The 17,420-nt window shown below is 46.5% G+C and overlaps 1 protein-coding gene across 1 annotated transcript in view; it reads left to right on the top strand.

The window, feature by feature from the left end:
- Window positions 1-17,420, top strand: part of grin2ba (glutamate receptor, ionotropic, N-methyl D-aspartate 2B, genome duplicate a) — a gene marked incomplete in the record, with an annotated part of 101,013 nt that overhangs the window by 67,892 nt on the left and 15,701 nt on the right. The window contains 4 exon segments of the mRNA XM_087809912.1: window positions 3,088-3,280; window positions 13,403-13,517; window positions 16,726-16,934; window positions 16,998-17,142. Of these exon segments, the coding sequence (XP_087666038.1) occupies window positions 3,088-3,280; window positions 13,403-13,517; window positions 16,726-16,934; window positions 16,998-17,142 (662 nt within the window).

The raw sequence follows: 17,420 nt of genomic DNA, 5'->3' as shown, positions 1-17,420 counted from the left end.
GAACTTTTTACTCTTTTGTTTCCACTCGTTGACTCAAGAAGAGTTGATGTGTCGGCGCCTCCTGGTGATCGGACGATGAAGGTGTCGAAGCAACAACTCTATAAACTCTGATTGTCGTTTATGTTGATCACACACTTGATGGATGTTGTCATGACGATCACGTGACCTGATGACAAAGTACACACTCAACAAACACACACACAACACTCAACAAACACACACACACACACACCACACACACACACACACCACACACACAACACTCAACAAACACACACACTACACACACAACACTCAAAACACACAGACACAACATACACACACACAACACTCAACACACAAACATACGCACACAAACACTCACTCACACACACACTCACTCACTCACTCACTCACTCACTCACTCACTCACTCACTCACTCACTCACTCACTCACTCACTCACTCACTCACTCACTCACACACAGATACACAACACACAAACAGACACACACACACGCATACAAACCTACACACACACATGACACACACATGTATAAACACAAACATAGAAAACACGACATACACATAAACATAAACACTAATACACCACACAAAAACACAAAGGTAAATTAACACACACCACACACACTAAACACATTAACACACACACACACTAGACATACAGTACAAACACACACCACACAAACACACACGTTAAGCACTTACACACACACACACACACACACACACACACAAACATGTCACAGGATTCTTTGAAAGCAATGAAACACAAAACACACTTCATAACACAACAAAAACACCGCACACATACACGGTAATAAGTAAGTAAGTAATTTTTATTTATATAGTGCTTTTCCAGACCAGGGTCACAAAGCGCTTAAACGATCAAAACAAAACTCAATAAAGTATATACTTTAAGATAAAACTGATAACACAACAATTAACAAAACACTTTCCCACACGCCCTGAACTACACACACACACACTTAACGACACTAAACTATAAATACACTTCACTGCGCACAAACTGGCCTACAGACACACACACACACACACACACACACACGCAGCTCCGTGAGTGACAGTCTGGCTCTGGATCCAACTCTGGTTCTGGTCCAAGTCCAGACCTCGTGGCCTCCTGACTCCTGGAAATGGTCGATGACTGAACTTTCTGTTTCAATCCCATCAGACGCTCCCGAAGGTTCAGGGTCACTCGGCTCTCGCGACCCCCCCCCCCCCCCCTCCCTGTCCGCCAGCCCGGTTCTGACAGGTCCGTCAGCCCGGTTCTGACAGGTCCGCGGTGACACGACTCAGACCCGACACGTGGTCTGAGACGCGTCTCTTCTTCACGAGGCTGCGGTTCATCCTCCGCTGCACTCTGACGCTGGTGTCTCTCGTCTCCCTGGACGCGTCAAAACACGGACGCTCAGCCCGCGGCGGAACCAGAACCTCACACCTGCTGGTACCGTCTCCCGGGCCCGCGGCTGAAAGAGAGAAGAAGCAGCTCTCGCTGAATAAATCATCTGCAGGCCCGCCGTGACCTGTCAATCATTTATACGCGTCTCAAATATTTACGTGTTTTTCACTTTCATGTAGAAAATACTCTTCATGTGTTTCCTGTAAACGGTTCAAGTATTTCAGTGTCGGAAGATTAAAGCAATATTTGAACGTTTCTAACCAGTCAAAACTTTTGGTTCTTTTCATTGAAATGTTGTTTATTAAGCAGTAAATTAGTTTTTATCGAGTTTGATAATTCGTTTTTTATTGAAGATTTTCAAAATCAATCATTTTTCTCATTTCAATTATTAAAAAATTGTAATTAATTTGTAGTTTTTTCAATTTCAATTCAATATAAAAACATATATTTCAATCATTTTTTATTGAAATGTTGTTTTTTTAAGTGTTGAATTTGTTTTCATTTAATTCAATCATTTTTGTTTTAAATAATATTCTTTAAAAAAAATTGAATATTTTCAAAATAAATTAATTTTCTTTCACACAGAGTTTAATTTTTCTAATTTCAATCATTCAAAAAATGTTTTTTTAATTCAATATTTTTTAATTTGTAGTTTTTTTAAATTCAATATAAAAATGTTATATTTCAATAATCTTTTATTAAAAAGTGTTTTTTTAAGTATTAATGATTATTTATAATTTTCTTTAAAAAAATTATATTTTTTTATTCAATATTTTTTCATTCATAAAAATGTTGTTATTATGGACAAAACTTTATTTTGACACCAGAACACACCAGTAAGAGGTCACATGATCCTCTGCTCGTCGTCTGATTGGCTGAAAGTTTCAAGTAGCTCTGTGCTCTGTTGGTTCTGTCTGGAGACTCAACATTTGATATTGAATCTAAAAGACTATAAGTTAAAAAGTATTGGATTTAGAACATTTATTTTTGAATGATTATAAGTAGAATATTAAATTCAATGTGTAAAAAAACAAACAAAACAAACTTTGAAAATATTCAATTTCAACGTGTAAAAAACGTAAACATCTTAATAAAATATTAATAATAAATAATAAAATGACTTCAATCAATCTTCTGCTGTCACTGATCTACTTCGATACTGAAACCACATCCTTACAACATTTAACAAAATCTGTCGACCAATCAGGAGCGAGTACACAAGTGTGCGACGTCCCGGCGCGACCTCGTCAGGGTCATGAATAAGTGAGGGCGGCGAAGAGTGCGACCGGCGAGTCTGCAGCACGAGCGGAAGATGAAGCTTCGTGTCTCCACGTGTCTTCATCCAACACATGGTCACCGCGGCTCGTCGCTCCAGATGCTAACGACGCTAACTGATCAGCTGTCAATCAATGTTTGACGTCGACGATCAATCCATCGGTTCTAAATATCGAGGAGCTCGTTATGCAAATGTCAGCCGCTCGTTAACGACGAGGAGTGATTCCAGCGATCAGTCAAACGTGTCGAGGCGTCACATCATGAGGAGCTGATCCTCATCCCTGAACCACTGACTGATGGTTCGCCAGACGCCGAGGTCACCTCAGGGCGAGTCTGATCGACAGCCGCCCGTCAAGCGCCTCCTCACCCGTCTCTCCTTGTGGTCCCGCCCAGGTCTGCTGTCCGTGTCCTACGACGAGTGGGACTACGGTCTGGACGCCCGGGTCCGCGACGGCGTGGCCATCATCACCAAGGCCACGTCCACCATGATGATGGACCGCGGGCCGCACACGCTGCACAAGTCCGAGTGCCACGGCGCCCCAGACAAGAAGACCCCCATCTCCGGCAACCCCAACGAAGTGCTCAGGTGAGTGCGTCTGTGGGACTCCAGGGGTCCCCGCAAGACACGTCCTCGACCCCCCAACACACACACACACCTCTGACCCCGCAAGACACGTCCTCGACCCCCCAACACACACACACACCTCTGACCCCGCAAGACACGTCCTCAATCCCCCAACACTCACACACACCTCTGACCCCACAAGACACGTCCTCGATCCCCCAACACACACACACACCTCTGACCCCGCAAGACACGTCCTCGACCCCCCAACACACACACACACCTCTGACCCCACAAGACACGTCCTCGACCCCCCAACACACACACACACCTCTGACCCCGCAAGACACGTCCTCGACCCCCCAACACACACACACACCTCTGACCCCACAAGACACGTCCTCGACCCCCCAACACACACACACACCTCTGACCCCACAAGACACGTCCTCGATCCCCCAACACACACACACACACCTCTGACCCCACAAGACACGTCCTCGACTCCCAACACACACACACACCTCTGACCCCGCAAGACACGTCCTCGACACACACACCTCTGACGCCGCAAGACACATTCTTGACCCCTCAACACACACACACCTCTGACCCCACAAGACACGTCCTCGACCCCCCAACACACACACACACACCTCTGACCCCACAAGACACGTCCTCGACTCCCAACACACACACACACCTCTGACCCCGCAAGACACGTCCTCGACACACACACCTCTGACGCCGCAAGACACATTCTTGACCCCTCAACACACACACACCTCTGACCCCACAAGACACGTCCTCGACCCCCAACACACACACACACCTCTGACCCCGCAAGACACGTCCTCGACACACACACCTCTGACCACGCAAGATACGTCCTCGACCCCCCAACACACACACACACTTCTGACCCCGCAAGACACGTCCTCGACCCCCCAACACACACCTCTGACCCCACAAGACATGTCCTCGACCCCCCAACACACACACACCTCTGACCCCACAAGACACTTCCTTGACCCCCCAACACACACCTCTGACCCCACAAGACATGTCCTCGACCCCCCAACACACACACACACCTCTGACCCCACAAGACACTTCCTTGACCCCCCAACACACACCTCTGACCCCACAAGACATGTCCTCGACCCCCCAACACACACCTCTGACCCCACAAGACACGTCCTCGACCCCCAACACACACACACACACACCTCTGACCCCACAAGACACGTTCTCGACCCCCCAACACACACACACACATCTCTGACCCCACAAGACACGTTCTCGACCCCCCAACACACACACACACATCTCTGACCCCACAAGACACGTCCTCGACCCCCCAACACACACACCTCTGCCCCCCCATCTGTGGTCGCACAAGCTTGTTCAAACCGGTTGCTTTGGTCTCTTTGCTCCACAAGCTTCCTAATTGGTCCCTGTGGCGTCAGAACACAAGTGTTGAGCTTCAGTCCACGTCTCAGTCGACTGCCGGGCGACTCTTCTAAGTGTGTGCGTGTGTGTGTGTGTGTGTGTGTGTGTGTGTGTGTGTGTGTGTGTGTGTTGAAGTGGATCAACACAGACCCGCTAACATGACCCAGATATGAACACATGGATCTACCGTGTGACAGAGTTTTACATATGCTGACGTCAGTGTCCACTAGAGGGCGCTCTGAAGGATTTCACTGACTTTTTTAATTCTATAGTTTATTATTATTATATTATGAATTATTTTTTCGCTTTTTATTGCGTAATTGAATAAAAAAATTGAATATTTCGACATACATTCTTTTTACACAAAGTTTCCAGTTTCCAGTCATTCAAAAATACTTTTTCTAAATTCAACATGTTTTAATTCAGTCTATAAATGTTACAATAGAGTCACCAGACCAATGCAGTCGAGCACAGAGCCGCTCGATCGTCTCATGATTGGTTACAAGTTTGATCAAGTAGATGTTTAGTCCATCATTATAATGTTCCTTCTGGGATCCGTGTGAACATGAACCTGTTTGGTTCGGTCCGACCCGGGACCTCCTCGGGTCGCTGGTGACGTGTCGTTGATTAGATCAGTCGTCACCCTCGTCACCCTCGTCACCCTCGTCACCGCACTTGTTTGCTTCTCCACCTCTGTCGTCCTGCGCTCGTCGCATTAGCATCAGAGTCTGACGAGCTCCACACGGCTGCGCTAATGGCTACGTTTATATTCATCATGAAACCTTCGCTTTAATCCTGCGTCACGACCCAGTTGCACACTTTGACACAGCACGAGTGTTCCTGTGTGTGTGTGTGCGTCTGTATGAGTGTGCTTGGGTCTGTGTGTGTGTGCGCGTCTATGCGTGTGTGTGTGTGTGTGTGTGTGCGCGTCTATGCGTGTGTGTGTGTGTGTGTGTGTGCTGGATACGTAAATATAAAGTAGGTCACACGTGTGTGTGTTCACCTGTTTCTTCTTTATTCAAACTTTTATTTAAACGTTGTGTTTGATGGTTCACTTCAACACAATAGATTCAACACAATAGACTCATTCTCAATAGACACATTCTCTCTCCGGTTGCAGCTACACAGTCCATTACACACACACTCACACACACTCGCACACACAGAGATGACACAAGTACATGCAGTTCTTTACATCCAGATGCACTTGACACCTTCACACCTCCCCCACACTCACACTGTACACACATGCAACACATACTCGTGTGTGCGTGTGTGTGCGTGTCTGTGTGTGCGTGTGTGTGTGTGTGTGTGTGTGTGTGTGTGTGTGTGTGTGCACAGTGGGGGGTCACGCTCAACCATATGTGGCGTGTTCTGGTTCTTCTCTGAGTCCAACTCTTGTAACTCGTGACTTATTTACGTGGAGTTAATTTATTAAGTCTGATCAATATTTTATTACTATCTTTGTTATCTAATGATCAACACGTGTGTGTCTGTGTGTGTCTTTGTGTGTGTCTGTGTGTGTGTCTTTGTTTGTGTCTATGTTTTTGTCTTTATGTGTGTCTTTGTGTGTGTCTTTGTGTGTGTGTCTTTGTGTGTCTTTGTGTGTGTCTACGTGTGTGTCTTTATGTGTGTCTCTGTGTGTGTCTCTATGTGTGTCTATGTGTATGTGTTTGTTTGTGTCTCTATGTATGTGTGTGGGGGTTCTCTTTGTGTGTCTCTCTGTGATTCTCTGTGTGCATGTGTGTCTCTGTGTATGTGTGTGTGTGTGTGTCTCTGTGTATGTGTGTGTGTGTCCATGTGTGTGTGTCTCTCTCTGTGTGTCTGTGTATCTTTATGTTACTCTGTGTGTCTTTGTGTGTGTTTCTTTGTGTGTCTCTGTGTGTGTGTCTTTGTGCGTCTTCAAGTGTGTGTGTGTCTATCTGTCTTTGTGTGTCTGTGTGTGTGTTTTTTTCATGTGTGTACTTGTGTGTCATTGTGGGTCTCTGTGTGGGTCTCTGTATGTGTCTCTCTCTGTTACTCTGTGTGTGTGACTTTGTGTGTGTTTCTTTGTGTGTCTCTGTGTGTGTGTCTATGTGCATCTTCAAGTGTGTGTGTCCATCTGTTTATGTGTGTCTTTTTGTTTATACGTGTACTTGTGTGTCTTTCTGAGTCTCTGTGTGTGTGTGTGTCTCTTTGTGTGTGTTGGTGTGTGTCTCTGTATCTCAAACAAGTGTGTTGACATCGAAACTTGTGTGTGTTGATGATCTGGCCAGTGGGGGGCAGTATAGCGCGGGTGTAGTGTGAGGAGTGATCATGGGGGTGAGAGGGGCAACAAGAGAGGCTGAGAAAAGCTTTCCAGGGAGTCCAGACCTTTGTAGTCCCCTCACCCTCCTCCCCCTCCTCCTCCCACCCTCAGAGAGATTATGGTTTCCATAGTAACCCAGCAGAAGTCACAGTGGTAGTAGCTGCCATGGCAACACACATGCTTGTATCTCTGTGATATCACTGTCGGTCGCACACAGACACACAAAAACATACACACGCCAACAGTGATTTAAGATAGAGATGCAGGCATGTGTGTAACCATTGTGTTTACGACCACTTGCACACACAAACACACACAGACACACACACAAAACAATCCACAAACCCACAAGTACACGGAAAAATACACTCACACACGAAACCACAAACACTAAGGAGGAAAAACCAACACAGAAAAACACACACCAAGAGACACAAACCGAGACACACAAAAACACAGAGATAAATAAACAAACAGAGTAAAAGGTGCCGTGTGGACTTGTTGATTTATGCAGTAGATCGAGTCGCTCGAGTCGTCATGTTCAACGATTGTTTGAGTCGATCTAGTCGTCATGTTCAACAACGATTGTTTGAGTCGATCTAGTCGTCATGTTCAACAACGATTGTTTGAGTCGTTCTAGTCGTCATGTTCAACAACGATTGTTTGAGTCGTTCTAGTCGTCATGTTCAACAAAGATTGTTTGAGTCGATCTAGTCGTCATGTTCAAAGATTGTTTGAGTCGATCTAGTCGTCATGTTCAACAACGATTGTTTGAGTCGTTCTAGTCGTCATGTTCAACAAAGATTGTTTGAGTCGATCTAGTCGTCATGTTCAACAAAGATTGTTTGAGTCGATCTAGTCGTCATGTTCAACAACGATTGTTTGAGTCGATCTAGTCGTCATGTTCAACAAAGATTGTTTGAGTCGTTCTAGTCGTCATGTTCAACAAAGATTGTTTGAGTCGTTCTAGTCGTCATGTTCAACAACGATTGTTTGAGTCGTTCTAGTCGTCATGTTCAACAACGATTGTTTGAGTCGATCTAGTCGTCATGTTCAACAACGATTGTTTGAGTCGATCTAGTCGTCATGTTCAAAGATTGTTTGAGTCGATCTAGTCGTCATGTTCAACAACGATTGTTTGAGTCGATCTAGTCGTCATGTTCAACAACGATTGTTTGAGTCGATCTAGTCGTCATGTTCAACAACGATTGTTTGAGTCGATCTAGTCGTCATGTTCAACAACGATTGTTTGAGTCGATCTAGTCGTCATGTTCAACAACGATTGTTTGAGTCGTTCTAGTCGTCATGTTCAACAACGATTGTTTGAGTCGCTCTAGTCGTCATGTTCAACAACGATTGTTTGAGTCGATCTAGTCGTCATGTTCAACAACGATTGTTTGAGTCGATCTAGTCGTCATGTTCAACAACGATTGTTTGAGTCGATCTAGTCGTCATGTTCAACAACGATTGTTTGAGTCGATCTAGTCGTCATGTTCAACAACGATTGTTTGAGTCGCTCTAGTCGTCATGTTCAACAACGATTGTTTGAGTCGATCTAGTCGTCATGTTCAACAACGATTGTTTGAGTCGATCTAGTCGTCATGTTCAACAACGATTGTTTGAGTCGCTCTAGTCGTCATGTTCAACAACGATTGTTTGAGTCGATCTAGTCGTCATGTTCAACAACGATTGTTTGAGTCGCTCTAGTCGTCATGTTCAACGATTGTTTGAGTCGCTCTAGTCGTCATGTTCAACAACGATTGTTTGAGTCGCTCTAGTCGTCATGTTCAACAACGATTGTTTGAGTCGATCTAGTCGTCATGTTCAACAATTGTTTGAGTCGATCTATTTGTCATGTTCAACAACGATTGTTTGAGTCGATCTAGTCGTCATGTTCAACAATTGTTTGAGTCGATCTATTTGTCATGTTCAACAACGATTGTTTGAGTCGATCTAGTCGTCATGTTCAACAACGATTGTTTGAGTCGCTCTAGTCGTCATGTTCAACGATTGTTTGAGTCGATCTAGTCGTCATGTTCAACAACAATTGTTTGAGTCGATCTAGTCGTCATGTTCAACAACGATTGTTTGAGTCGTTCTAGTCGTCATGTTCAACAATTGTTTGAGTCGATCTAGTCGTCATGTTCAACAACGATTGTTTGAGTCGATCTAGTCGTCATGTTCAACAACGATTGTTTGAGTCGATCTAGTCGTCATGTTCAACAAAGATTGTTTGAGTCGTTCTAGTCGTCATGTTCAACAATTGTTTGAGTCGATCTAGTCGTCATGTTCAACAACGATTGTTTGAGTCGCTCTAGTCGTCATGTTCAACAACGATTGTTTGAGTCGTTCTAGTCTTCATGTTCAACAATTGTTTGAGTCGATCTAGTCGTCATGTTCAACAATTGTTTGAGTCGATCTAGTCGTCATGTTCAACGATTGTTTGAGTCGATCTAGTCGTCATGTTCAACGATTGTTTGAGTCGTTCTAGTCGTCATGTTCAACAACGATTGTTTGAGTCGATCTAGTCGTGATGTTCAACAATTGTTTGAGTCGATCTAGTCGTCATGTTCAACGATTGTTTGAGTCGATCTAGTCGTCATGTTCAACAACGATTGTTTGAGTCGTTCTAGTCGTCATGTTCAACAACGATTGTTTGAGTCGATCTAGTCGTGATGTTCAACAATTGTTTGAGTCGATCTAGTCGTCATGTTCAACGATTGTTTGAGTCGATCTAGTCGTCATCTTCAACAACGATTGTTTGAGTCGATCTAGTCGTCATGTTCAACAACGATTGTTTGAGTCGATCTAGTCGTCATGTTCAACAACGATTGTTTGAGTCGATCTAATCGTCATGTTCAACAACGATTGTTTGAGTCGATCTAATCGTCATGTTCAACAACGATTGTTTGAGTCGTTCTAGTCGTCATGTTCAACAACGATTGTTTGAGTCGATCTAGTCGTCATGTTCAACAACGATTGTTTGAGTCGATCTAGTCGTCATGTTCAACAACGATTGTTTGAGTCGATCTTGTCGTCATGTTCAACAACGATTGTTTGAGTCGATCTAGTCGTCATGTTCAACAACGATTGTTTGAGTCGTTCTAGTCGTCATGTTCAACAACGATTGTTTGAGTCGATCTAGTCGTCATGTTCAACAACGATTGTTTGAGTCGCTCTAGTCGTCATGTTCAACAACGATTGTTTGAGTCGCTCTAGTCGTCATGTTCAACAACGATTGTTTGAGTCGATCTAGTCGTCATGTTCAACAACGATTGTTTGAGTCGATCTAGTCGTCATGTTCAACAACGATTGTTTGAGTCGATCTAGTCGTCATGTTCAACAACGATTGTTTGAGTCGTTCTAGTCGTCATGTTCAACAACGATTGTTTGAGTCGCTCTAGTCGTCATGTTCAACAACGATTGTTTGAGTCGCTCTAGTCGTCATGTTCAACAACGATTGTTTGAGTCGATCTAGTCGTCATGTTCAACAACGATTGTTTGAGTCGATCTAGTCGTCATGTTCAACAACGATTGTTTGAGTCGATCTAGTCGTCATGTTCAACAACGATTGTTTGAGTCGTTCTAGTCGTCATGTTCAACGATTGTTTGAGTCGATCTAGTCGTCATGTTCAACAACGATTGTTTGAGTCGTTCTAGTCGTCATGTTCAACAACGATTGTTTGAGTCGATCTAGTCGTCATGTTCAACAACGATTGTTTGAGTCGATCTAGTCGTCATGTTCAACAACGATTGTTTGAGTCGATCTAGTCGTCATGTTCAACAACGATTGTTTGAGTCGATCTAGTCGTCATGTTCAACAACGATTGTTTGAGTCGATCTAGTCGTCATGTTCAACAACGATTGTTTGAGTCGTTCTAGTCGTCATGTTCAACAACGATTGTTTGAGTCGCTCTAGTCGTCATGTTCAACAACGATTGTTTGAGTCGATCTAGTCGTCATGTTCAACAACGATTGTTTGAGTCGATCTAGTCGTCATGTTCAACAACGATTGTTTGAGTCGATCTAGTCGTCATGTTCAACAACGATTGTTTGAGTCGATCTAGTCGTCATGTTCAACAACGATTGTTTGAGTCGCTCTAGTCGTCATGTTCAACAACGATTGTTTGAGTCGATCTAGTCGTCATGTTCAACAACGATTGTTTGAGTCGATCTAGTCGTCATGTTCAACAACGATTGTTTGAGTCGCTCTAGTCGTCATGTTCAACAACGATTGTTTGAGTCGATCTAGTCGTCATGTTCAACAACGATTGTTTGAGTCGCTCTAGTCGTCATGTTCAACGATTGTTTGAGTCGCTCTAGTCGTCATGTTCAACAACGATTGTTTGAGTCGCTCTAGTCGTCATGTTCAACAACGATTGTTTGAGTCGATCTAGTCGTCATGTTCAACAATTGTTTGAGTCGATCTATTTGTCATGTTCAACAACGATTGTTTGAGTCGATCTAGTCGTCATGTTCAACAATTGTTTGAGTCGATCTATTTGTCATGTTCAACAACGATTGTTTGAGTCGATCTAGTCGTCATGTTCAACAACGATTGTTTGAGTCGCTCTAGTCGTCATGTTCAACGATTGTTTGAGTCGATCTAGTCGTCATGTTCAACAACAATTGTTTGAGTCGATCTAGTCGTCATGTTCAACAACGATTGTTTGAGTCGTTCTAGTCGTCATGTTCAACAATTGTTTGAGTCGATCTAGTCGTCATGTTCAACAACGATTGTTTGAGTCGATCTAGTCGTCATGTTCAACAACGATTGTTTGAGTCGATCTAGTCGTCATGTTCAACAAAGATTGTTTGAGTCGTTCTAGTCGTCATGTTCAACAATTGTTTGAGTCGATCTAGTCGTCATGTTCAACAACGATTGTTTGAGTCGCTCTAGTCGTCATGTTCAACAACGATTGTTTGAGTCGTTCTAGTCGTCATGTTCAACAATTGTTTGAGTCGATCTAGTCGTCATGTTCAACAATTGTTTGAGTCGATCTAGTCGTGATGTTCAACAATTGTTTGAGTCGATCTAGTCGTCATGTTCAACGATTGTTTGAGTCGATCTAGTCGTCATGTTCAACAACGATTGTTTGAGTCGTTCTAGTCGTCATGTTCAACAACGATTGTTTGAGTCGATCTAGTCGTGATGTTCAACAATTGTTTGAGTCGATCTAGTCGTCATGTTCAACGATTGTTTGAGTCGATCTAGTCGTCATCTTCAACAACGATTGTTTGAGTCGATCTAGTCGTCATGTTCAACAACGATTGTTTGAGTCGATCTAGTCGTCATGTTCAACAACGATTGTTTGAGTCGATCTAATCGTCATGTTCAACAACGATTGTTTGAGTCGATCTAATCGTCATGTTCAACAACGATTGTTTGAGTCGATCTAGTCGTCATGTTCAACAACGATTGTTTGAGTCGATCTAGTCGTCATGTTCAACAACGATTGTTTGAGTCGATCTTGTCGTCATGTTCAACAACGATTGTTTGAGTCGATCTAGTCGTCATGTTCAACAACGATTGTTTGAGTCGTTCTAGTCGTCATGTTCAACAACGATTGTTTGAGTCGCTCTAGTCGTCATGTTCAACAACGATTGTTTGAGTCGCTCTAGTCGTCATGTTCAACAACGATTGTTTGAGTCGCTCTAGTCGTCATGTTCAACAACGATTGTTTGAGTCGATCTAGTCGTCATGTTCAACAACGATTGTTTGAGTCGATCTAGTCGTCATGTTCAACAACGATTGTTTGAGTCGTTCTAGTCGTCATGTTCAACAACGATTGTTTGAGTCGATCTAGTCGTCATGTTCAACAACGATCGAGTCACTCGACCTGAGATCCAGAGAAACATTTTTCTTCTTCTACTGTGGTCAGAATCATGTTTCCATGGAAACAGAGGAGCACATAATAAAAGACTCCATTAAAGGTTAAGAGAGGTGCAGAGAAGCTGCTGTGTGTGTTTGTGTGTTTTCTGTGTGTTTGTGTCTCTCTGTATTTTTGTGAGTGTTTGTGCCTGTGTGTGTGTCTGTCTGTGTGTTTGTGTCTCTGTGTGTGTTTGTGTCTCTCTGTGTTTGTGTCTCTCTGTGTGTGTGTCTTTCTCTGTGTTTGTGTTTGTGTGTTTCTCTGTGTGTTTGTGTCTCTCTGTTTGTGGTGTGTGTCTTTTTCTGTGTTTGTCTCTCTCTGTTTGTGTGAGTGTGTGTGTTCGTGTGTGTGTATGTTTTTTGTAGTTTTTTTATGTATTTATGTGTGTGTCTCCATGTGTGTCTCCATGTGTGTCTCCATGTGTGTCTCTGTGTGTGCTTTATGTGTGTGTATGATCAATAAAAACAAATGTTGTGCGACGCTGACGAGGACCCGCAGTGGTCCAGGTCTGACCCTCTGGTGCGCCCCCTGCAGGTACCTGATGAACGTGACCTTCGAGGGCCGGAACCTGTCGTTCAGCGAGGACGGGTACCAGCTGCACCCCAAGCTGGTCATCATCCTGCTCAACAAGGACCGGCAGTGGGACCGGGTGAGTGACTCGCCAGACCCATTAACCCACGAGTCATGCGAGTCAGAGTCAGGAGTCTCTCAGGTAGATGACGGGGTTGAAGCTCTTATTTTGAAATGAAGGCCACAGGAAGCACCGTTAGTGAGTCCCACACACTTGTAGGACTCGTTTGATGTGGCTCTGAACGACTCGTCTGAGTGAGTCGCTCGTGGACACAGGAAAGTAGAGGAACGTCCCCCGAACAGATGGGACAGCAGGAAGTGACCTGCAGTGACCTTCGAAGACATGGCCACCTGCCGCCTCTTCTTCTTCTTCTCTTCTTCTCTTCTTCCTCTCTTTCTTCTGCATCTCTAATCTCTCTGTCGTCCTCTGACCACGCAGCAAGGTGAACCTCCCCCGTCTCCCCCTCCTCACCCCCTCCTCTCCCCCTCCTCACCCTCTCCTCACCCCCTCCTCTCCCCTCCTCACCCACTCCTAACCCCCCCCACCTCCTCACCCTCTCCTCACCCCCTCCTCTCCCCCTCCTCACCCCCTCCTCACCCTCTCCTCACCCCCTCATCGTCCCCTCCTCACCCACTCCTAACCCCCCCCACCTCCTCACCCTCTCCTCACCCCCTCATCTCCCCCTCCTCACCCACTCCTAACCCCCCCACCTCCTCACCCTCTCCTCACCCCCGTCTCCCCCTCCTCACCCCCTCCTCACACCCTCCTCACCCCCTCCTCACCCCTCCTCACCCCCTCCTCTCACCCTCCTCACCCACTCCTCACCCCGTCCTCTCCCCGCCCCCCCCCCTCATCCCCCCCCTCACCCCCTCCTCACCCACTCCTCACCCCGTCCTCTCCCCCGCCCCCCACTCATCCCCCTCCTCCCCCTCCTCACCCTCCTCCCCCTCCTCACCCCTCCTCCCCCTCCTCCCCCTCCATCAGACCCTCACTCATGTTAATGCTCCATCAGGTCTGAACCTCCTGAAACTTAATGAGTCCACAACTCTGATCCTGCTGCAGCTGTTGTGTGTGTGTCTGTCTATGTGTGTGTCTTTGTGGGTCTCTGTGTGTGTGTGTGTGTCTCTGTTTGTGTTTTTTCTGGGTGTGTGTTTATGTTGTTTTTGTGTGTCTGTTTATTCTGGATATATTTTTTCTTTGTGTGTTTTTTTTCTCTTTGTATTTTTCTTTTTGTGTTTTTTTTTCTTTGTGTGTGTTTTTTATATCTGTGTGTATTCTTGTGTGTGTATTCTTGTGTGTGTATTCTGGTTCTGGTTCTGGTTCTGGTCCAATGACCTGCTCTCAGGTTGTTTGGTCGTCGTTACATGTTCATTTCGTGAGTAGATTCACAAGATGTTCCTGCGTCAGAGCGACCTGCTCCTCTGTGGAGGACAAGAGCGAAAGAAAGATAAATGCAGGGTTGAATATTTATCATCTCGTCCTCCTCTTCATCTTCTCTCGTCCTCCTCTTCGTCTTCTCTCGTCCTCCTCTTCGTCTTCTCTCGTCCTCCTCTTCGTCTTCTCTCGTCCTCCTCTTCGTCTTCTTCTCTCGTCCTCCTCTTCGTCTTCTCTCGTCCTCCTCTTTGTCTTCTCTCGTCCTCCTCGTCTTCTTCTCTCGTCCTCCTCGTCTTCTTCTCTCGTCCTCCTCTTCGTCTTCTCTCGTCCTCCTCGTCTTCTTCTCTCATCCTCCTCGTCGTCTTCTCTCGTCCTCCTCGTCGTCTTCTCTCGTCCTCCTCGTCTTCTCTCGTCCTCCTCGTCTTCTTCTCTCATCCTCCTCCTCGTCTTCTCTCGTCCTCCTCCTCGTCTTCTCGCGTCCTCCTCTTCGTCTTCTCTCGTCCTCCTCTTCGTCTTCTCTCGTCCTCCTCTTCGTCTTCTCTCGTCCTCCTCTTTGTCTTCTCTCGTCCTCCTCGTCTTCTTCTCTCGTCCTCCTCGTCTTCTTCTCTCGTCCTCCTCTTCGTCTTCTCTCGTCCTCCTCGTCTTCTTCTCTCATCCTCCTCGTCGTCTTCTCTCGTCCTCCTCGTCGTCTTCTCTCGTCCTCCTCGTCTTCTCTCGTCCTCCTCGTCTTCTTCTCTCATCCTCCTCCTCGTCTTCTCTCGTCCTCCTCCTCGTCTTCTCTCGTCCTCCTCCTCGTCTTCTCTCGTCTTCTTCTCTCGTCCTCCTCGTCGTCTTCCCTCGTCCTCCTCCTCGTCCTCCTCGTCGTCTTCTCTCGTCCTCCTCCTCGTCTTCTCTCGTCTTCTTCTCTCGTCCTCCTCGTCGTCTTCTTCTCTCGTCCTCCTCATCGTCTTCTCTCGTCCTCCTCGTCGTCTTCTCTCGTCCTCCTCGTCTTCTTCTCTCGTCCTCCTCATCGTCTTCTCTTGTCCTCCTCGTCGTCTTCTCTCGTCCTCCTCGTCGTCTTCTCTCGTCCTCCTCGTCGTCTTCTCTCGTCCTCCTCGTCTCCTCCTCGTCTTCTCTCGTCCTCCTCGTCGTCTTCTCTCGTCCTCCTCCTCGTCTTCCCTCGTCCTCCTCCTCGTCTTCCCTCGTCCTCCTCCTCGTCTTCTCTCATCCTCCTCGTCGTCGTCTCTTGTCCTCCTCCTCATCTTCTCTCGTCTTCTTCTCTCGTCCTCCTCGTCGTCTTCTTCTCTCGTCCTCCTCCTCGTCTTCTCTCGTCCTCCTCGTCGTCGTCTCTTGTCCTCCTCCTCATCTTCTCTCGCCTTCTTCTCTCGTCCTCCTCGTCGTCTTCTTCTCTCGTCCTCCTCATCGTCTTCTCTCGTCCTCCTCCTCGTCTTCCCTCGTCCTCCTCCTCGTCTTCCCTCGTCCTCCTCCTCGTCTTCTCTCGTCCTCCTCCTCGTCTTCTCTTGTCCTCCTCGTCGTCTTCTCTCGTCCTCCTCCTCGTCTTCCCTCGTCCTCCCCCTCGTCTTCTCTCGTCCTCCTCATCGTCGTCTCTTGTCCTCCTCCTCGTCTTCTCTCGTCTTCTTCTCTTGTCCTCCTCGTCGTCTTCTTCTCTTGTCCTCCTCCTCGTCTTCTCTCGTCTTCTTCTCTCGTCCTCCTCGTCGTCTTCTTCTCTCGTCCTCCTCATCGTCTTCTCTCGTCTTCCTCGTCGTCTTCTTCTCTCGTCCTCCTGTCTTCTTCTCTCGTCCTCCTGTCTTCTTCTCTCGTCCTCCTCGTCTTCTCTCGTCCTCGTCGTCATCTTCTCTCGTCTTCCTCGTCCTCCTCTCTCGTCCTTCATCTGGTGGCTCCAGGCTTCATGACCTCCTGGTCTCCTCCACAGGTGGGTAAGTGGGAGAACCGGTCCTTGTCCATGAAGTACCATGTGTGGCCGCGGTACGAGCTGTACGGCGGCGCCGCCACGCGCGAGGACGACCATCTGTCCATCGTGACGCTGGAGGAGGCTCCCTTCGTCATCGTGGAGGACGTGGACCCTCTGAGCGGGACCTGCATGAGGAACACGGTGCCCTGCCGGAAGCAGATCAAGACGCTGTGAGGACCCTCCCGGGTGAGGACTCGCGGACGTGGGTTCTGAAGGTGTGTCTGTGTGAGCAGGAACCAGACCAAGGACTCGGGCATCTACATCAAGCGCTGCTGCAAAGGCTTCTGCATCGACATCCTGAAGAAGATCGCCAAGCAGGTCAAGTTCACCTACGACCTGTACCTGGTCACCAACGGCAAGCACGGCAAGAAGATCAACGGCACCTGGAACGGCATGGTGGGCGAGGTGAGGAGCTCCAGAACCATTCAGAACCATGAGGGACATTCAGTACCATCGCAACCATTTAGAACATCTAGAACCATTTAGAACATCTAGAACCATCCAGAATATCCACAACATCTAGAACCATTCAGAACCATGAGGGATATTCAGAACCATTCAAAACCATCTACAACATCCAGAATCTCTCTTAGTAGGAACCTGGCCACGTAGATCAAAGACTCGCGGGTCAGAACCAGTTTCCTGGACCTCAGGTC

This window comes from Callionymus lyra, chromosome 15, assembly GCF_982586985.1.
Source record: "Callionymus lyra chromosome 15, fCalLyr1.hap1.1, whole genome shotgun sequence".
NCBI classification, from domain to species: domain Eukaryota; kingdom Metazoa; phylum Chordata; class Actinopteri; order Syngnathiformes; family Callionymidae; genus Callionymus; species Callionymus lyra.
This window is presented reverse-complemented; position numbering and strand designations above follow the sequence as displayed.